The following is a 23,252-nucleotide window of genomic DNA, read 5'->3' as shown; positions in this document are numbered from 1 at the left end:
TGTATCTGCAATTCTCTCTTGCACTAAAAGCCCCTTGAGGCTGGAGTGAGGCAACCCTGTCTGCCTGGGATCCATTGTCTGGAATCTTCTCCTGGAGATTGGTACCTACGCCCTTTATTTCAAAAGACTCCACACAGATCAGTCTTTTAAAAACAAAGCAGGAAGAAGAAAAGGTGGTGATAGCTTTTATTATATAATGCCTTGGTATTCAAAGTATATGCTGAGGAAGTGGGAGGCCCGGGTTCCTCTCCCGCCCCAGCCCGAGGGGCCCAAACCCACATCTCCCACATCCCATGAGAGTGCCCCAACAACCAGGCTGGAGGCTACCTCGGGCGGAGGAGCCTCCTCCACCCCTGCTTTGAAACTGCCACACTCTGCAGCCAGGAATTTCTGACTCGGGAGGGCAGAGGGGGCTGTGAGGGAGAGCAAGGAGGGACCGTGTGCCTAACACCGACAGCTCGCTCCGAGGCCGTCACTAGGGAGTGGGGAGCCCCGGGCTGCCTCCTCACTGCCCTGGCAGCTCCTTTCCTGGGAGCTTTACACGCTGACTGCAGGTTCTGGCATCCAAATCCCTCCTCTCTCCTTGGCATGGTGACTCTAGCAAAGGTTTTTAGCAAGGGGCACTGCAGCCTTGCCCCTGAGCTCGGCTCCCTGGGAGGCAGCAGGCCGGGGCCTCCTTTGCCCCTCTCCCACTTGCTCCAAGGGTTCTCTCACATCTGTTGGAGCAGTTGTTTGGAGCTGGAGCTGCCACGGCACTCCATGGGGATGTGCCAGGCACAGCTACCAGGGCCCACTGAGCACCTGTACAAGTAAAATCCTTGTTTTCTCCACGCCTTGTTTTCTCCACGCCTTGTTTTCTCCAAGCTGCAAGCTTTGGCCACTCTGGAGACCCCAAGGAGGGTTGTTCTGGGCACCTGGGGTAGTTTCAAGGTAAAGAGTCGGGTGTTTCAAGGGTTTCCAGGCAGCTACAGGGTTAAGTAGCAGCAGATTCATGTTTTCCAGACAAGCTGCCTGAACACATGGATTTCAACCCAGTTTATACCCTTTGGTTTTGATCTTACCTACAGCAGAGGAGGTTTCTTTCTTTCCAAGCAGGCACACTGGGTGGCAGACAGAATTAATGTCCCCTCCCTGATGCTAGACAATAAATCAGCTCCTCACTAAAATTTGGGATTAAGAGTCGTCCAGAGAAATCAAAGTGGGAAATCAAGCACTTTCCTCAACTTCAAGGCAATGGATGAGAGAAGAGGGACACACTCATCTTGAATCACTCAGATATGATGATTTAATGTTAAAACTCTAGCATTGCTGATACTTCTTCCAGTCTAAGATCAACTTTCCCAGTTAAAAAATTAGGAAAAAAAAAAAAGAAAAGGAAAAATGAATTATGCAAACAGTTTAACAGCAGGGATCAGTCTTTCTTACACTTCTCTCAGGATGGGCAAATAGAAGTCCTGAAGAGCTAAGAACAACAGTAGCCACGGTTTCAGTAACAGGGCCAAAATATCCTGTGAGCTTGGCAGCCATCATGAGCCAAGAAGTCATGAAAAGGCACATTACAGTTAGCAATATCTGATAGAAGTTTGCCTCAGCATCAGTTCCAGGGAAAGGTTGAACTGATAATCACTTCACCAAAAAAAAAAAAAAAAAAGAAAAAAAAGCAGCTGGAAGGAAAAGCAGATTTTCTGGTAAATCTGTGACAACAGCATCAGCAGCTCCAACTGGTTTGTTGCCCGTTCCTTTTGGCAGCCCAGTCACTTCCCAAAGATCTACATGTCTCTAGTAAGTAATCCATTTGGCTGCAGCAAAGGCATCCCCATTAGCCATTAAACCAGCCCATTAAGAGGTCCTCCTAAGCACTGTGGGAGCATTGGGAAAGGTTACACCTTCCTTGCAGAGCATCCATCAGCCTTGCAGGGTCCAGGACACGTCCTGAAAATCAGAAAAGAACAGTTTTTTCCCTGCAAGATGGAGACTTTTGAGGGAAACCTCACTGTTGCTTCCTTCATGTTCTAGGAAGATCTTCCTAAACATTCCTCCTTTCTGGAGGGCTCCTTCTCCTCCAAAACATGTCAAATTACTCCCATGGTCACAGTCAGCCAGTGCACTTGTAGGGACACCTGCGGGGAACAGACTTTGGCCATGCCTGGCACAGGACAAGCACCTGCTCTTGCTTACCAGCAGCACTTGGCCTTTCACTTTCTGCTTTCAGCAACTTGAACTGGTTCTGCACAGTCTGTTGCAACTTCTCACACGCACAGAAACACACAAAGAATCTAGGCAGGTAAAACCTGCGCAGGGAGACTCCTTCTAGCCCAGCTCCATCCCAGCAGACTGCAGGCATCTTTCTGTTCTCTACATTCTTTTTGGTGCGTGCAGAGGCATCTTCCTGTTCCCCCAAGTCTGTGATGGTCTCTATCACTTGCTGCTAGAAAAAGCAGCAGAGACTTTTCCATAAAACTATTTGAGAAATGCAGATTCCCTTCCCTTCTGTGTTGACGTGTATGCATAATGTGACACACCATTCAAGTAAATCTAGTATTTTTGAGAGGAATATACACAGAAATGAACAGGCACATGCTCTCCTGAAACCAGATGAAAACAAAATTTTTATTTGCAGGAGGGACATTTATACCGATACAGAGAAAACACTCAGTATTTTCTCTGATGTATTATGAATATGACTCAAAAAATCAACAAACATTAACCACATACATAAACGCGTGATCTACACAGAATGCTTAAAAGTAATTGCAAAAGGATTTGTTGAGTAATTCCAGAAAAAAAAAAAAAAAGATTGTCAGAAGACAACCTGGTTGTGGGAAGAGGCACTTAATTCACTGCATGAATGACTCACGGTGAATTACTTGCATAACTCCACTCAAGGAAATCACTACTCTGCAAAAGTGCATACATGTTAAATCAACCAAAACACAGAGCGGTCCATATTCTGGGTACAATGCTGCCTTCCTGCTGGTACAGAATGAGGAAAAATCCTCTCAGCTGGGCTGGGAGGGGGAGAAATCCTCTCTTTTGCTATCCTGGCAATGTTTTCAAGAGACAGTTCAACAGCTCTCACTTGTCTTATTCATGCTTGGCGCTTATATTGAAAAGAAAATCCAGGCCTGTAATATTCAAGAACAAGCTCTTGTTGACAGTGAAACTTTGACTAATAAATCTGAGGCTGCACTTCCCACCCAACTCAATTTAATGCCATAAGATAATTATGGTCCTTTCCTGGAAAACAGAGAGCTCCATAAAGAAGGTCAGCTAGCATGAACACTAGCAAGATTGACTTTCTTCAGAATACACAGAATTAATAACTCCTTCCTTTATTTGCTATCTGTGCTTGAACTGTGAGGTAAAAAGCTTACTGGAATTAAACAAAGGAACTATTTTTCACCGTTTCACCTCACTTTAATTCCTCATAGCATATCCAGAACTGAAAAATAGAAAGGCAGAAAGAGAGGGGAAAAAAAGAAAAAAGCACCACAGGTCTTTGCAAGTCTCATGTGCCTGACCAGCACAACCACAGTCCATCAGCCATACTTCAGGCACCACATTCAGATGTTACTGTGAGCAGAAGACACACATTCCCTTGGATGCAGCACAGTGATTTACACTGCATAAACTGGGAGCTTTTTCTCTGGGTATAGTGGATGCAGAAACTTCAGCTAGTATTCCGGAGCCTGTCTGTTAGGAGCTTTATTGCTTCTAGGAACAGCTTGGTCTATAGGGAGACTTCACTGCCCGTATACTGGAGGAGCAGCATCTGCAGCAGGAACAGCTGGGCACAGAGAGCATACCGTCTTGGAGCAGAGCTCCACATGGCAGCAATGGTGCTCAGAGCAGCAGCGTCCTTGGGGAGGCAGGAGAGGAGAGTTTGCCTTGGCAGAGCTGCCCAGCAGCTGGAGCCCTGACTGCAAAGGGCTGACCTGTCAGACCTGTGTGGTGGCAGCTGCAGCCGGGCCGCCACCGCCCCATTGGGGCCAGAGAGCAGGAGTGAACATGAGCAAATGGATCCTGCTGCCCAACAACATCCCAGCTATGTTCACAGAACGGAGTAGGAGCCCCAGCTCCTCCTGGTGTTTCTACAGACAATCAAATAAAATGCATAAATCCTCCCTGGAACTTGGACTTGAATCTAGGCTTCTCCTTTGTCCTGGTGTAAACAATGCCCCATGTCATTCACTCACGGTGAACATTCCCATCAAAAAGTTCCTCAATATTAAGTTATGGTTGTGCACTAGATGGGAAGATCCAAACAACTCAGCCTAAGGAAAACCTACAGCGTCCAAAAGTATGTTCTAAAAAACCAGGGTATCCCATGCAGGAGAGGGACAAGAGCTCTGGTGCAGCTTTTAACTCATGTGTTTGAAGAAAGCAAGTATGATCCCAGTATCCATGTTGAGCACAGCAACTTAAAAGCCAGATGTGCCCTGGCTCCTGAATGGCAGTGGGAGTACCTCCAGTTTCTCCTCAAAGTTATTGTACTTTCCAGCATGTGCTGGATCCGTGGCTAAGATCCATAGGGAATTTTGTATCTCAAAACAGATGAAGCTATTGATTCCAGGCCAGTTTGGGAGTTAAATGGTGCCAAGGTGCAGACAGTGGAAACCTGGTTTCATACATCAGAGTATGGCCCTGATTCTCTGTACATTAATACTGCTACAAATTTATGAACCAACTTTAAACATGGAGTTTATGAAATTCATGCTTGTTTGTGAGCAGATTCCTAAAAATCATCTTTGGCTTTGTTACTTATCAGCAGCTCTCTTTCAGGCAAGGGAACAAATCTCCCTCTTCCACTTCTAAAAGAGAACTTCTGTATAAACACAGCAGCACACACATTTGGCAAGTGCTTGCTCTGGGAGGATATAGCTCCAGATGGATATTGCACATCCCACAGGCGACTTGTGCTGTGACAACCCAAGCCAAATTCACTTAGAGGCAACTAAGCTGCATGGTGGTTGTGTTTGGTAGAAATATGAGAAATTCTTAATGCATATTCCATGGTAGAAGAGATGACAATTCATATTGTACCAGGTCCTGAAACTTGCTGCACTGAGGGATTATTGACAAATGCACAATTCATCCAATACCAAAAATTCTGCATCAAAATAGCAGTGAAGTACTTGAGACAGTTGGAAGACATAGGGAAGAGTTCTGCATGGTTTTCAGAAAAAGCAATTTCCGAGTGTCTTGCTAAATTAAGCAACAAGCTCATCAGACAGAAGCACAGGACTGAGAGGTAACACCAGATTTTGGAGTTATGCTGTTAAACCACCTCACTTCTGCCCACTGACCTACCACATTTCCACTGTCCAGCCCACTGAGCTTGCCAGCTGCTTTGGGCAGAGACCATACCCAGTCTGCACTGGTGCAACCTCAGTGGTTCTTCCATCACAGTTTTTTAAAATGTATTTGCAATACTTTTCAGCAATTAAAGCTAAAATCTTGGTAATGTGATCTGAGAGATCTCAGACTGGAGAAAACTGGTAAAACCAAGCTGGCATGTACTACTGTGTTTTGTAGCTCCAAGTACATTTTCAGCTCTTGGGGCTTCTGATGGCACCGAGAGGTGTTTTGAGATGTCAGACATGTCCTGATTTAGCTCAGCCCGTAACTTCTGCCTTCAGCCACATATTTGCAATGACAACAGACTTAAGACAGGCTTCTGAGAAATGGCTTTTATTGTATGACAGCAGTTGTCACATGAACGTCCACAAAAGAAACCATTCCATAGTAATGCCAAAATCAAATTATTACAACAAAGGCAAGAACCAAACCAAAACAAAACCAGAGTTAAAATGATGAAAAAGCAGCGCGCTGTTACACAGTGTAAAACATACACAGAAAGCCACATCTGCTGCAAAACTATCATGCTCATCACCACCACAAGGAAGAAGTGATTTCAATTCTTTCTTCCCCCCTCCAAAACAAAAAAAGAGGCAAATTTTGAATATTTTGAGATATTTCAAAGGGTCAGCTAAACAACAAAAAAAAGAGCAGCATTTCTGATGATTCTTTCTGCAATCTTATTTCACACGTGTATTGGGAAGGCTAAAAAAAGCCATCAACATTACTTAAGAAAACAGCATTATTGAGGCTGGCCAGAAAGTCCTCCCTCTTCCTAAGGGCAGTACAAATGGTATCACAGAAGATTACACCCATCTGGCTCATGGTGCAGTTTACTAAAGAGAATTTTTGTCCTTAAAACAAGCAAATAACTAAAACATTAAATTGTCTATCCTGGCAAACTGTGGCTTTGGAAATGCCAACATGGTCTGTCGGCTCACAGTGGTCTTTGGAGAAGGGGTGGAGCAAAGACAGACCAAAACAAATGTAAGAAAAACAATTCTCTGGATCAGAAGTAGACACTGTTCCTAGATTTTTACATCTAAGAAACATGAGTTTTGTAACTGATGATTTTCAGAATAACTGTATAAAATTATATTTATTAGAAATAAGACTCTGGAATACTTTAAGGCACCTCATGGCGAAGAAATATTTTAAAGGCTTGAATAACTCGGGAGACTGAGTTCTTTTTCCAATATCCCCAGTAAGGTATGCAACTTAGAGTAACCTGCTTTGCTATGTTCAAATAAAGCACAACATTTTTCAAAATGGAAGCTTAAAACTATTTAAATTTTTCTTTGTAAGGAAACATAAAACACCTTGTTGGAAAGATAATGCATTCATTTAACAGACCGAGGCTTTCACCACACGAAGGCCTTTTTCTTTCGCTGATTTGAGTTCTGCCATTCAGGTCCACTGCACCTTTTTTACACATTTAAAATGAAATGGGTCAGTCGGTCTTAATCAACATCTGAACAAAACAGCTATCAACAACACCAGCAAAACCAGTTTCCTGAATAAAATATTTTTATTGCTTTAAACCAAAAAGATGAAATAATGCCAATGACAGACATGAATGACTTGCTATCAGTTGTTCTACTCAGCAATTTATGGGTTTCGAGTGTGATTTTGTAAGAAATTTGTTTTGTCTTATATTGACATTTGATACCTACAGCAAGTAGTGTCCTGCCAAAACACGTAGAGAAGCAGAATCAGCATTTTCAGAGATACCTAACATTTTTGTGCACATTCAAAAGGCTACAGGATCAAATTAATTCTAGCTTATAGACTGATAGCCACATCAGTCAGGGTCTCATACGAGTGAGTCTGCAGCAGCCAGCGTTTTGGAGTTCTGCTCTGAAATATAACTTACCATAGATTCATTTCAGAGCTGAAATGAACTAAAACTGTAATTATACCCTTGGTCTACATGTGCAGATCTCCTTGGGTCTGATAAAAAAAATATAAACTAAGGTATGTATGGCCAGGAGAACTTACTATTCTCTTATAGTATTTAAAAGACTCTGTATTATACATCACATTTCTTCTTCTATAAGAACTAAGTGTTTAACAATAATAAGAATTCCATATCGTAGAACAGAGACTCTGAATATATTCACACTTCTCAAAAAAGAAGATAAACAAAGGAGCTCAAACTCCCAACTCGATGAAGTGCACTGCCTTCCTGATCAGCTCACCGTAGCTGTATTTTGCACCATTCAAATGAGGTTTTTCATGGCAAAGCTTGAGCAGAGTTTGGACATGGATCCACAGATCCTTGTCAAAAAGGCAGTTGTGGACAAGGCCATGAGGTTGAACTTTCTTTACACTACACAATCCCCTAGAATTATCTAACATGACTTTACACATTTAAACTTTACATCTTCACATACCTGTGCAATGCAACCACTACTCTCACTCAGCTGCAGAACAGCCCTATCCTTACTTCAGACAACTTTAATGAAAAAGAAAACAGCCACGGAACGCACAGGATAACTGTGTGCTAGGACGCTGTGCAGGTGGACTGCAGCAGCTCAGAGAAAGGCCAAGCCACACAGAAAGTGGATGTGGCTGGTGTGCTCTCAGAAGGATCTGCCATAAGCACTGCACACATGAGCACATTTGTGCCACGTGGCTCAGTGGCTGGTAGCTGCCCCTGGCTGGCTGGTATTTTATCATCAGATGTAGCACTAGCCTCCTGTTGCACATCACTGTGTGAAGTTCAGTTCCATCGATCTCAGTGGAACTTGTTCCAGTGTAAGGCGCTACACACTGCAGGAGAAGTGTTAGGACTTGACAAAAAAGGCTAGGGGCAAAAACATCTCATTTTGTGACTCCCCCTAATGATTTTTAAGCATGTTGAGAGGATTTTACCAGCACACACTGATGCCTGATGTTTGCTCCACAAGCCCCAAAAGCCCCTGTCCCTCAGAAAGCTGGCTGGTGGCACTGCAGACACAAGCCCCTGTCTCATGCGGTCTCACAGCAGGACGGCAAGCCCCAGTGCAGGGAGGATGCTGTAACAGGGGAACAGGGACTCTGCCTCTCACCATCAGGCTGGGTCCGAGCAGGAAGATGTGCAAAATGAGTGGTTGTGCTGAGGCACAGGCTTTGGCCTCAATTTACTCCTCAGTAAGAAGTAACTTTGTATCTGACTAAATTGCAGTCTAGTAGAACTGCTTGAAATGAGAAACACTCATGTTTGCCTTACTTTTAGACCACTGGATGAATACTGGGTAAATAACACTTGTTTGGCATTACAAAGGTAATAGCAAGCATCTTCAGTATTTTTAAAAAAGCACAGTATTTTCCATTTCCTGAAGAAATCTGTTGCCTTTTAGTCTCTCCTGTGGCCTTTAAACAACAAGATGAATAGATGTATTTTCTACTGGACCTCAAAGAATAGCTCAAATTTTTTCAGATTTGAAAAGACCTAAAGCAGCACAGCACTTGCTTCATTTATTTTTCAAGCATGGGAGTAGTGCCTTTGTGTTGAAGTGCTTTGCCAAATCAGGACATAACTTATGAATATTGAACCCCTTTCTCACTGCATTCCTCTCTATCAGCAACTGCCATTTGAAACTACAGGTTGTATTTTCCTACTTATTCTGGCAGGATGGTAACTTCATACAGTTGAAGTTCAACAGAACCCCTGATGCAAAACTAAAGTTACGTATTTTTAACATATATCTAATGAATTTGTTGTGTACCCTGCAGTTACAGCTTTGGCTTGAAGGCACAAATATTAAGGCACAATAAATGCAAATAATGTATACATTTCAATGTGTTGTGTTGAAGATAACTTTGTACTACACAGTATTTAGGTATAATGACATGTCATTCAAACATTTCCTCAAGTTATTTTAATACCTTTTTTTCTTTGATAACCTGGGTAAAAAGAGGAATGTATGTTAAATTATTTAAATATTTCTTCAGTGCAAATGTGGTAATTTTCTGCTGAAGCACAGAAGACTGAGACTGATTTTTCAGCATTTGGATTTTAGCAAAATAAAACTAATATTTACATTCATCTTGAACAGCATTATTTGAACTGTTTATTAAAAAAAAGTATATAGTACTTTTCTATCAAAATGAAAAAGTGTTTTTGGCTTCTTCAAGTTTTTTTCCTACCAGCCTGCATAGGTACTTGTGACAGGTAGAAAGACAGTTTCTCTAGACAAGTGAGTTGCACACTACCAAATCTGCTGTTCAGACAGAGCTGTCATGCTAAAGAGACACTGAGAAAAATTTGGTTTTGCTTGCTCTCAAAATAATTCTAGAAGAAAAGAGAAGGACACATTCCCATTATTTTACTAAGCTCCAAATATGCACACTAGACCTGTTAGGTGTCCTGCACCTGTTTAAATAAAAGAGATCTCTACCACATAACTTTCAAATAAAAACTGAATCTGCCTAATTTCCTTAGCAATACAAACATAATTAGCTGGAAAGAAAAACATATTGCACTGAAATGAAAGAAACAGGGACAATATAAATTTTCTTCTCAGTATTAAATAGGAAGGATGTCCAGTGCGAAGAATTGCCCCCCTCCCTTTCCTCTCCCGTTGACACCAAGTTTAGATGATCTCAGGTTTACATTCTGCAGAGAACAGTTAAGGCAATGAGGAATCACAGTGCAGTTTCAGTTATGCATAATCCTGAGGAAGGATCCAAGGAGGAGTCTGTGGCAAGCTGACCATTCTGAACAACTTCTGGGTAATTCTTACTGAAGTATACCTAGGAAAAATATTAGATTCTTTGAGTAATTATGTACCAAAGTCCATTTAGCTTCAAACAATATTTCTGGAGATAAATATAGTAGAGATAAATACATATCCTCAAGGAACCACAACAGGAACTTCAGGTTAGTGGCATTCAGTGAATGTATGTCACTGAAAAATTAGTAAAATTACTATATGAACTTACACTAAAACAAAATGTGTGAGAAATCTCACACAACCTGTCGATCCCTCAAATTTTTGTTAATTCAGATGAATAGATATGTTTTATCTCTTTACATTAAACTGATAAGTAAAATCATTTCACTAGCTCAAAACATGGAGATAAATTAAAAACAGGATGACAAAGAAGCTGTGAAATCTTGCGTCTGCACAAGGGTTTCTCATTTTCACACATAAAATGAACACAATGGATTTGGATGTTAAAATCAGGTTGTAATCCCTATATTTTACAAACTGTGATTGACAACCATTGAAACTTCGAAGTATATGTATGAAATATCCCAGCCTTTAATTTGTGCTGCAGAGCAGTTATAGGGCCTATAGAAATGTGATCTCTGGATAGTGAACCACAATAATGAAAGAAGAAGCAAAAGCTTTAACAATGACTCAACCAAGCAACTTCTCTAAAACGTAAGATGATACCAAATAATAGGACAGTTCTTTGCCAAGCCTTTGAGTTCCTGAATTCTACCAATTTCTAGCTCAACTAGAAGAGATACAGGTTTCCTGATAAATGTATAATCAGAACATAAAGGAAATGAAATGCTGTCAAGTTTCACTGTTCCACAATCATCAGTTTTTAGCAGCTGTATCATATCTCTGTTCCTTGACAGATGCGCATAACAAAATGAAATAATGTCAAGACTTGTGTGCTCTTATCTAAAAATGTGTTGGGTGAAAAAGGACTTCAAATGCAATTTTTTTTTCAAAGAAGAATGTGAAAAGTTTTGTTTGAGTCTTTAAAAACAGAAAATACACTATCTTTCTGAAGCTGACACGTGTCACGAGTTAGGTCTCATAGTCAGACTGCTTTGAGTACAGCTTATGAAACATTTCTGCAATTTATATTTAAGAGTCTTGTCAACAAAGTTCAGTTTGTTTGATAATAACGTCCTTTTCATATACATGAATATACGTATAAGACACATGGGATAAAAATGAAATAGTCATTCTACAAAAATGTCCCTGTCATCTTTTGTGCACTCACTCTTGTGCACTAATATGCATTTTCACAAGTTTCAAAGAATATTAAAGTCTGATTTGAATCAACAGAAGAATTGGGAGTCCTGTTAAGAGACATTCCTCAGTAACCAGTCACAATCGGATGCAACAGAGGGAAGTTAATGAGGCTGCTGACTGTACACGGGCTGCAGACGGCAGCCTCAGTATTCCCACCCCGTTCCTGCTTTAAAACACAAAACTTTGGCATACTTTTAATGCAGCTTTTGAATGTGATTTTTTTTTTAATGGAAAGCTAACAGAAAACCTTGGCACATTACTAGAGATGTAATGAAATGGCAGCTGCTTTTCAACTGTCTCATTGCAATTCTTCCCCTGAGCCCAATCCCTCAAGATATTAAATGCCCAAGTCTTTATACAAGTTTCTTCCAGTGCCAACAGAGCTGCAACCTTTTTAAAAGTAATCACTGAGGTGAGATAACACCTAGTATTTTAATATTTACACATCTGTCATAGCTTTAAAGTAAAATAAAACAACTCTTATTTTTCCCTCAGAGTACTGAAACCTGACTGACAGAAACCCATCCCTATCCTGATGCCACCAAAGCTTGCAGAAAAGCCTCTCTCAACACTGCCAAGAGCAGGGAGAACACACCAACTTCTGTTTATCTGAATAATTGAGCACTTTTATTTTTTTCCTTTTTTCACTGCTTGACGATTATTTCTCTTTCCCACAGGATTTTCTCCTAGCAGCTTCTTGTAAACTGAGAAAAGATAAAAACAGTCTCACGATGTCAAGCATAACTCAGTTGCTATCAGGCTCATGGGCTGTTTAATGCACACTCAGCAGTATCCAATTTGAGTTGTGCCTGTGTTGTTCTCTTTGACATTTGGACAAAAAATGGGGATACCAAGTGAGCCATACAATAGCAACTTGATCAATCTGGAAACCTGAGCTAAGATTCCAGCAATAGCTCAGTCTTGCAATGCTTCACTAAGAGGCCCATGAGATTTTTTTTTAAAAATTATGATTCTTAAATATGTCCAAGTTAGTCTTCCCAATTTAAGATGTGTACTGCCTCTTAATTTGCACTTAAAGGATATATGCAAAAGCAGTACTTTTCCAAAAAATGCATTTGAAGTTTCAGGTTACTGAAAGATCATCTTGGTACAAGTTCGTATTGTACAGGTCCAAACTGAAATGAATCAAGATTCAGGTCCAAAATCCAATAAATCAAATAATCATTACCAAAGCATACCCACATTCCAAACCATTTTTCTTAGCAACCCACTGCAATGCTTTTTGAAAAGTATGTATGTATGTCATATTACCATTTCTTTTCATGTGCAGCATGCTGTTTTCCAAAAACAGAAAGAAAGCTGTTCTTCATAAAAACAAAAAAAATGTTCTTAGTAACCACAGTAGGAATGTGGGAAACCAACAGCAATACATGCAGCAGGCTCAGTAGTGTAAAAAGAAAAGCCATTGGAATCAGCTCTTCTGACTAAGCGACTTCTCTGCAAGTATGCATGAAGCACAAGGGACAGCAATAACAAAACCCCTGAATTGTCCAAGTCCTTCAAACAGAAGGAGCTGTAACTCTGCTTCTGGGTAGCTGCTGACTGGAGATACAGTCTCTTGATTCCCATATTTTTGGTCCGAGTGTGGATAAGCACCATGCTTTGCATTCTTGGCAGATGCTAAAGCTTGTATCTGCCTTCTAGCCTGGGAGTTAGCAAACTTTTTCATCAAACCACATTTCAGCAGAGACTGGTTCCTGGATCTCTTCCCTTCCTGTACAAAATCACATAACATTGATGTGGTAACTGCAGATGACTATATGGGCAAGTAACATCAGGCAATTATTTTTATACATTTTGAATCATCTTTGAATGCAATTGTGCAATTGGGGAGGGCTCCAGGGAAGGAAGGAATGACAGCATGACATAACTAAATTTCTACAGATGACAGCTGGACAGCCTCACCTCTTGTCTTTCCAAGGAACAAGCCTTAGGAAGCTGGCCTTCACTTTACAGACAAACAATGGTAACACGAATTTGAAGCTATCCGTTTAAATATCATTTATATAACCTCCAGATTGTCATGCACATACCGCAGAAAACATGGCTAACCCATTCCTTTCTAATAAGAAAATAAATGAAGCTACACTGCAGCAATGGAAGAGGACAGCAGAACTTGTAGCACAGCTTAGTTCAAGACAAAAGTTCTTTCCTCAGTTTTGCAATTTGTACCACACAAGAATTTATGGTGTATGCTCTTAGCTACAGTGCTTTACTTGAAAAACCCTTTAAAAAATAAAATCTGAGAATATGAACAGACACAGAAATCTCTTCCCTGATCTTCAAGAAGTCCAGTAATATAGCATCCAGACATGAGCATAAAGCCTCCATGACTGCACTACTTTTCATTTTTTTTTTTCAACTTGCTGGAAATGCATCTATTTTTTACTGGAAAATAGTCAAACACCTGCCATTTTGTTTCCTGTCTTTGTGTGTTGTTCCCTGTCTACTGGTCTTTTGTTTTCCCAGGTAACAATTTAGACTTCGTGTTCCTCTAGCTCTGCTCCACACATCCAGCAACTTGAGGAAAGGAAAGCATAAAGGCTAAAGAGCTTTGCCTCTCTCCTGTAAAAGGCTCTCTTAGGTTACCAGTGCCTTACTCACATGCTGAAAGCACAGTTACATGGGTTCCAAGCAAGCTGCTGCCAAACTGAGCACTGCCAGTCTCAGCTGGAGCAATGCTGAAACTTTGCTGGCACTGAGGGAATTAAGTCTTGCCCTGGACGTCCTGTGTGGTAAATTATGAAGAAAAAAGAAAGCAAGCCAAAGCTAGTCAAAGAGATCCTCAATCACAGGTCATTCTTTTTTATCTTCTTATCTCTGCTTCAGCTTTCCATCTGAGAACTGGAGATGATACAGGCTCGCCTCACAGGCATATTGTGAAAACGAATCCATTGATGTCTCTTAAACACTTTGATTGCCAGAGGAATGCTCACAATTACATTAATAATTCTGTACTCTGAGTAGGATTTGAACAGTTTGAAATCAGGCACAGAGCCTTGCAGGAGCAAGGAGGTGACAAAACATTCAATAGCTGTTTCTTAGCTGAGCCCTGCTCATTTTTGGTGCAGAACAGAGAGCCAGGGTACCAGAAAGAAGTAAGGGAAGGCACAACAGAAGGAATGTTATCAAACCCTCAGGGACCACAGCATGGTCACAGGCACTGAGCCCCAACTAAAATCTGATGCACCCTTTAAAAATAGAGATATAACATATAAATGTTTGATTCTGCAACCCTAACGTGTTTTTCACAGCGAGTTAAGATCAATGTCCAGCACAAGTGAGTATGTCCTATATTATTTACACTTACTGTTTTGTGTACACACAAAAGGAAGCAAGAAATCCAGTCTTTCAACTTGGGGTATATAAATACATGTATCATTTGGAAGTCTGTATATATCCCACTGGAAATTATGGCTTTGCCTTGCAAAACTGACAGATCCTTTAGTGGAAGGCTTACTGCAACACTGAATATGCTAACTTGAGATAAACAAACTGCAGAGACAAACTTAATTATCTCTTCTTCTAAAATTACCCGTTTTGCTGTTTCCATCAGAGCAGCCGCTTCAGTCTTGCCCACTTGTTGCACCATTTTGTAAAACAAGCTGTCTTGTTCTTGCAGCAAAATGTAAGGCTCACCGTATTCTTTCAGTCTTCCCGCATCTAAAACCTGTTAAATCAGCAGAAACCAATGTATTAACATAAAAAAATTAAAAACTAAATGTTAGAGACTAGAAACCAAATGTAGGCGACTAGAGGCAAGGGGGAAATGTATGCATTTTTAGTGCTAAGATGAATTTTGTACCCTGAAAATGAATTCTGTCCTCTTCAAACTAGTATAGCACTTTCTCAGTTTACAGACTTGTTGTACAATTTTAGAGTGCCCTACAGCCATTCCACCTATAGGAATCCAACATGAAGTTATGCAGAATATGGAAATACAATGTTTGTGCAGCCAACAAAGCAGATTATAAGATTCATTGTGTAAGAAGGAAACAAAGAGGTCCAAAATGGGCTCTGAAGTAAACAGCTGTGGGTAAAAACCACGCAATAACCACCAAGACGGTTAAGGGAGAATAAGTAGGTCTTTTGAATTAGAGGTGAAGGTGTAATTAAAGAAAATGAGGGTGTTGCTGAAAAGATAAACAGTTTCTTGCATCAGTTTTTGCCAACTATGGATTAGAAAGATATTTAAACCTGACCCTATTCTTTCCACGTAAAAAAAAGATCAGATACCACCATGGACACATGTACTCAAAAAGAGAGGAAGGAAGAAAGAAAGAACAACAGAGAAATTAAATAAGAATGAAGTCAATAATCCACAGAGAATATACACAGTCAAAAATATAGGAAAATATTAAGAATATGCTGATTGAACCTCTATGAAACTGTTCTCAGACTAGTGACTTCACTTAAGGACTGCATGGCAGCAAACATTGAATTTACATTTTAAAAAGCTTTTACAGGGTTAATTCAAGGAAATTTTAGACTAGCATATATATTTTGATGTAAGACACCGAATTAATTGAAACAGTCATTAAAACAAAAGAAGACACATAGAGCACAGGTAGAATTAATTCTCCACAGTTTTAGCAATCACAAATCTGATACAATTTTTAATGTACCAGAAGAAAACTAAAGGAAAAATGGTTTATGTGGATTTCCAGAAAGACACCTGGTGTAAATAAATAACCATGCTACAAAGAACAAAGCTTTTCAAAAACCTGGACAGAAAACAAGAGATTTGAATTGAACAGTGCAGCTTTCTTTGTAGAAAACTGAACAGGTAGGGACTGGTGGGAAGCATATTGTTCTGCCATAGGTGGTAGCTACTTATGTTAATCATCAGAAAAAGGAGGTGTCAGAGAAGTGACAAACCTGTAAATGACACAAAAATGTGCAGATAAGAATAGATCAGGGGTTCAGATATACCTAACTAACCTAAGAGAATGAGAAACACAATAGCAGGGAAAAGCCAATATTGACAAATGCAATGCACTCAAATACTTAACTGGCCTATAAATTAATGGTATTGACTCAAGAAAGAGATTTGGGTTTTAGTCTACAAGTTCAGTACTTTACACCATGAATAGGAGTAATGGAGCTTTAAAAAAAAGGGAAAGAATTCATGTGAGAAAACAATTCAGAAAATATTTTTGCTCTTATATAAATAAAAAAACTGAATGCACAGGCGTGCAATTGACAAAGATATTGCCACAACAAAAGGACTTCAAGGACTCACAACTCAAGCCATAATTGTGGTGTACATACTTGTGAGAAAAAAAAGAAAGATCTAAAGAAATGGAGCTGTTGATTTCAGAAAAGAAATTAATAAAAGGTATTGTGAGGACAACTTCCAAAGTAACAAAAATAGCGTGCAAACTTCTGTTTGAAAGAAGAACCTCCAACAAGCCTGCAGATAAATTCAGAGTCCTTTGAGGAAACTTTCAAACATGTCCTTTGCCTGCACAGCTCCAGAGAACCAAACATCCTCATGGCCAAGGGCCTGGCAGATCTCCAGGCAGCCTGGACCCCAGTAAATGACAAAGCCCACAGGGAAGGGGCACAGCTGAGCTGACTCCTTTGCCTGCACCAGTGTGAAAATCCTGCAGTGCCAAGATCACTGTCAACTTGTTTGACACCAGAGACCCAGCACCAAGGAAAAAGGACCCACTCCTTCCCTTCCCTTCCCTTCCCTTCCGGTTCAATTAAGTGCAGAGCATTTGAATGGAAAATAACTCAGACAACAAACAGCTGCATAATTACATCTAATTTTATAAACTGTATGCACAGAAACCTACAAGAAGATATTTGCTATTTTCAAAAGCTCTTAAATTAGAGAACCCAGCCTATATTATGAATTTTCTTTGCAAGTTATTCCCAGTATGGTTTGGAATTGCAGCTGAAGAAAGTGCTTACAGAAAAATCTTAAATACTAGTAATATTGCACAGCACAACATACAGTCATTTAATACATGCAGTATTTCACCTACTATAATTGCACACAAGCTGACTTTTCAGTGTACTTAATCCTATCCAATTTACTCTAAACATTTAATGATTAATTATAAATATAACTTTTATCACAACCATTTTTAAGCCACAGTTTTAAGTCACAGTTAGGGACAGCTTCCTTAAAAATGCAATAAGTTATTGTATACAATTCAACATTTAAATCAGGGTGCCACAGCACTGTGCATCTCTGTCGCCTTTAAGTAAAGCTTTTCTCAGCATAGCACTAGATTATGCAAGCACTCCTTAAGAAAGGAAACAAAAAGCATCTTCATTACATGCGTCTCTTACTAGTAAAGAACTCCAATAGACAAGTACAGGGTTTTAAAAAATTATATTACTGTAGTATTGCAATTTTAACATTCGTTTTGCAAATACCTGAAACAACCACAAGCACAGACAATCTTTCCCCTCCAGAGAACCTGAGGAAAGGGAAAAAATTATTCTTTCTTGCCAAGTTTTAAACAGTCAAGTCCAGAAGATGAACAGAGAGAGTGAGCGATTTCTGTCCAGAGAAACTCCATCCACATTTTAAACAAATCATTAACCTACTCATAGCCTTTCTTTGGGAACAGAACTCAAACTTGGTTATAAAGATAAACAGAACAGCCATAGAAAAATAAGCTGTGTTACTTTAAAAAAAAAATCTGAAATGAAAAATGAAGAATGAAACCGAACAGACAATATCATTCCTACAAGTCAGGAACACTATAAACCCTGTTCACCACGGAAAACCACTTTCTACTAAGTGCTGTCATCCATGAGACAATGGAGAAAATTTAGGCTGGTTTACTTGGTAGTTATACATACATATATATATATATATATTATAAATAACTTAGACAAAGAGATAGGTACTCTTCTTTGAAGAAATGTGTGCTGATAAGATTTACATAAATAAATAGGTACTTTGGCTAAGGCTTTGCATACTCTTACTCACTGACTCCAAGCCAAATTAAAATCATTAGGACTTCAAAAAGCCAGCTAATCATTCAGGAAAGGTGGAATCTGGTGTTTACCAGCCACATATTTTCCGATCAACTCGCAACGCTTATCACTGCACAATACAAGAGAATCGAACCCAGATGCATCCCAAGGCAGTTGTACCAGTGGAACTCGATACAGGAGAACCAGAGAAGCTTGTAGCTGGCGAAATCAGATCACAGGGAGATTGTGGAGGACACACACAGGAGCACTTGACTCTGAATCAGACTTGAATTTCATCACAGACTGCAGTGCAGATACTGAGAGAGGGGTTTTGTGCAAATCACTCAACTTTTCAGCTCCTCACCATGAATCTTTGTAAAATACATGAAATAAAGACATGATCATTCTGTGGGAGCTAACTGCCTGTGAAATACTTAGACAGCCCAGAGTGAAATAAAAACAAACACAAAAGAGTTATATAAACCCAAAGTGGTCATATGTAAACCAGGGCCAGATTCTCCACCCTCTTGCACCGGCAGCTTCTTTTACCTTGCCTGCACTGTTCTTGCCTTTGTAGTACCACCTTTATGGCTTCAACAGGATTTTCTCATATGAAAGAGTAATTCCAACAGTACAAAATTTACAAAATTGGCTTCTGGCAATCATACAAAAGAAAACATGCAGGAAAATTGCTGTTCAATGGAATTTGCTCACCTCCCTGAGAATGGTGAAAACATCTTCACTTATAGCTATCCAAATTAGCATTACTCAAGCAGCAATACAGAGACATTTAAGTTCAAACAGGGCTCAGATGATGTATTACTCTTGAGTAAAATCCTCACATGCAATCTAATTCTATTTCACCTAATGTTCCATCCCGGTTAAATAGTCTGGGGCAGTGACTGCTCATCTGAGTTGTGATCTTTCCAGAACATTAAGAACCATATTGGTGGAAGACAACATAGTTTGGAACAGCACTTTGTTTGAATTTCAGGGCACAGAATAACACAGAAAGGGGATGACTAAATATGACAGGGAAGGACAGAGAAACAGAAAAGAAGTGTTTGATCTTGACCTGCAATATCAAACATGAGAAGATTATTAGCCATTTAAATGTGTTTATGTTAACTCTAACTAGCACAGGAGTATTTGCCTATGCCACAAAAATGTTGCTGAACTAAATTTGGGTAAGATTTGAGCACTACATTTTGCCTCAGCTGTAACCTACCAGGGGATCTATCCCCACTTTGCCTAGGTCCCTCCCTAAACCCCCAAGCTTTGCAGTATTTCCATCCCACAGTTTTGTAATTTAATGTACCAACCAGGACAAAAAAGCAGGGGAAGGAAGACAAAAAGTAAAACATAAAATGGTGAAAAAGGAGTCAGGAAATCCATTTCACCGTGAAAAGAGAAAAACAAAACAATAAACAATGAGGATACTACGTCAAGACAGTTGAGTTTCCAGCAGACACCTAGGCAGCAGAGCTAGCAGAATACCTTTTCTCCTTGATGACTCCTCAAATAATCCATATTGTTCTGTTGCACATGACCTTGCAGAAGCCAACACTCATTCTGTAAGTGAATTTTACAATCTTCTTTGTAGATTAATATATGTGAAAGTGTCATTGGCCACAGAGAGAGAAAGAACAAGAGTCTTCTAAAACACTGTAACAACCACCATGTACTTACAGCTCTCCATAGACACAAAAAACAAAGTTCTAAATCCTGTGTTTTCTAACTTTCAGCAACAAAAGCAGACAAACCAAGAGAACAATAGTTATAAAACATTCTGAGGAAAAAAACAATCCAAGGTTGGAAGTGTTCAGCAACAGAGGAGGGGGGCATGGGAATTTATTTCAATTATTATTGAGGAATGACTAGTATTCTTATTCACGTTCATATTCACCATTAAGCTAGAGGGGAAATGGGACATTTAAGAGTTGATCATAAATGTTTTTATTTCCTATTCAAAAGGAAAATAATTCAGGGAAATTATCTCCTTGGGAATACATCTGATTTAATTTAGACTTGGAGAAGACATCACCAAACAAAAAATTCATTATTAAAGTTCAAAACTCTGCTAGGAGTACAACTTTGAACAATGTTTTCCTCAGAGAGCATACATCAAGATGATCTTCAATAAAGTCCTGGGAAGAGGAGAATATTCAGGAGATGCTTCTGGTTACATCATATAAGAAATATATTCACCCAAGACAATACATAGCTTTGTGGGAAAGAGTCAACAGCCTGTACTCCAGTTGGCATTAAGTTCAGATGCAAGCATGTTCTGTCTTTTCTGTCTCATCATGGTTTGTCAAAACAGATCAGAAACATGCACATACTTCTCTGAGGAATCATTTATAAATATCAACCTATCTAAACATGTTTGTGAACATCGAAGCACATTCAGAAGGCTGCAAATATAACTCAGAAACCATTTTAAATGGTTCTTTTCTCTTTTCTTTTCTTTCCTTTTTTTTTTTTTTTTTTTTTTTTTTTTTGGTGGTGGAGCTTTGGTTGGTTATTTTTTTGGGCTTTTTGTTTTGATTTTTCTTAAGCCTTCAGGTTTATTCAAAGCGTTCCCCATGCTCCTTCAGGGCTCCTATACAGATTATTCTACCAGTAACTCCAGACAAATTTGGTGTCAAATAATGTATTTTTCATGCATCATGTACATTAACAGAACAGAGTAGACCTGGGAATTCACCTTCTTATAATCTGAATTATTATTTTCAGATTTTCCAAATAACTCACCTCAGCAGAGTTTAACTTTGCTGTAACAATGCCAGAATTGCCACTGGTCATTAGGATTTGACATGTACCCCCTCTATCCCCTGCTTCACAGAAAAGGCAACTTTAGACATCTTGTTCTGTAATCAGAAAAAGTGGGTTTCTCTAAACTGAAATTATTCTTTGGCTGCAACTTAGGGGAAATTGAGCATGCAGCACTGCCTGGTAAATTGGTTCACACAGGTTCTCTTTAGGTTCTTTGCAATTGAAAAAATCTAAATTTTTAAATTTTTTAAAAATCTACCTTATTTTCCTCCAACCGATGGCGTGCCACTGCAAGCTGGATGGAATGTCATGGGGAAAAATACCAATGACATATGTAGTAGTAATGAGATGTTCCCTCGATATGAACTCCTTCTGTGTCTCACTGAAGAACTCTGTTAACCACACACTGCAAACGTCTCTTGTATGGCAGAGTTTCCTCACCTGCAAACATCTGATATACCAGTGTAAGTCCAACCCTTGCTTCAGAGGGTTGAAGATGCCTCGTGCCAGTGCTTACCAGCAGCTGGCAAAAACACCTGCATCCTGACAAACCTCCCCCTTGGTCAATCAGTAATGACTGCTTCCACCACTGTGCAAAGCCACATTTCTCAACTGGGATTGCAGAATGGCTCAAATGTGGCCCTGAAGTGATATATGATATACTTCAGTTTAAAAAATCCCACTCTTCAATAAGGCTTTTGAGGGTCTTAGAAGGGGAGATAAGCTACAAGGATATTATACTTTTCAAGAGGTTAAGGAATATTGTTGCAGATGACTGAGCATGTCTCCTGGTTTTATCAGTTTCTGATGACAATGAACTTGTGGCTCAGCTGCCATGCACAGAGTTTCACCTTATCAGAAACTCTCTGCTCAGGGCACCAGCCAGCAGCATGACCTGTGCTAATTTGCTTTGAAACAGTAATACAGTGTTTCTCAGCAAGCAAAAATCATTCTCTAAAGACGTGTTAGTATTTCTAGTACAGTCTAGATTCCATATCATTGTCTTTAAAGAAACATGATACGACCATCCTGTTCTTACACTGATGGAAACACATTCACACACAAATGCCTGACAGACTGAGAGATCAAAGTTCATCAAACATTGGCTTCACTTCCTGCAGAAATTAAAATTCAAATTCTTTGTTTGAATGTGAAGTACTGCCTCAATAATTACTTGTTTTATTTAGGCAAAAGAAGAATCTTGATGGGCAGCCCTCTTGAAATGGGAGCAGCTTTTAAGAACTAAAGATGCCAATGTTTTAGAGAAGTGTGGCTTAAAACTGGCAGAGAGAATCAAGAATTCTAGTGTATTTTCAAGGTCTTTGGGATTTTGACTGATTTTAGAGGCAGATAGGCCAGGTGTGACATTAACAACTGTCACAGACACTCCAGCTGACAAGACCCGCTCTGATACAGGACCACAGCACATAGCTCAGTATCTCATGCAAAACCTGGCCTAAACACCAATATAGAATCTTCTTTTAATGGTAAAGATGCATATATTACTCAGCTTTGAAAGCAACATCTTCACTGCTAATATTTGTGGAATTCAATAACTTCCAAGAAAGAAAAAGGGAGGATTTTGCTTTCTCTTCTGGTTTGGTAAACATCAACCCAGTTTCAGAAGACCTGGGAGCACTGGAACCTGCCTTTGTTCAGAATCAAAACTGACCATTTCTGAAAAATTATTTGCTAAATTTGTAGCTCTTACAGAAACTCTGGAAGTCTTGAGTTAACAAAAGAAAGGAGAAACCTAATGGTTTCCAGGCCCTCTGCTCTCCATGCAGGTCCCCTTCTATGAGCACCCTTCATATTATTGTCTTCACATTTCCTTACTCAAGAGACTTTGGTCCCAGAACTCAGTGGGAATCTTTCTTAGGTTGAATAAAAACAAGAACTAATTTAGTTCTAATATTCCTTAGTCCATATTTTCAAGAAAGAGGCTGAGTCAAAAAAGGAGCTTTATTAGTGTTTGTTCCTTCTGAATAATGACAGCAGGTGCACCAGTATGAATGCAGCAATTTTACTGCAGATTACTAGATTCAGACCTACAAGGTACTTTAAGGTTTTTATGAAGAATTAGATGCTTAGTTGCAAAATTCTGGCATCTATTCTAGCTACTATAATCCATTAAGCTCCCTTTACATTCTTTAACAGAACAGACTTCAATAGCACAAG

General features: G+C 39.6%; 1 protein-coding gene across 2 annotated transcripts in view; it reads right to left on the bottom strand.

Annotated features, from left to right (window-relative positions):
* Positions 1-5,694: 5,694 nt before the first annotated feature.
* ABCC4 (ATP binding cassette subfamily C member 4) overlaps positions 5,695-23,252 on the bottom strand; it is a 142,031-nt gene continuing 124,473 nt past the window's right edge. The window contains exons 30-31 of one of the 2 annotated variants that reach the window (XM_058018984.1): positions 14,896-15,030; positions 5,695-10,095 (exon numbers count right to left, since the gene is read on the bottom strand). In XM_058018984.1, the coding sequence (XP_057874967.1) occupies positions 9,988-10,095; positions 14,896-15,030 (243 nt within the window). In that variant the 3' untranslated portion in view covers positions 5,695-9,987. Of the gene's footprint in view, positions 10,096-14,553; positions 15,031-23,252 lie in introns of those variants that run through there. The other variant, XM_058018983.1, reaches the window with a different exon arrangement.

Source organism: Melospiza georgiana, chromosome 2, assembly GCF_028018845.1.
Source record: "Melospiza georgiana isolate bMelGeo1 chromosome 2, bMelGeo1.pri, whole genome shotgun sequence".
Classification (NCBI taxonomy): Eukaryota; Metazoa; Chordata; class Aves; order Passeriformes; family Passerellidae; genus Melospiza; species Melospiza georgiana.
The sequence above is the reverse complement of the archived record's forward strand: the minus strand, read 5'-3'. Positions and strand labels throughout refer to the sequence as shown.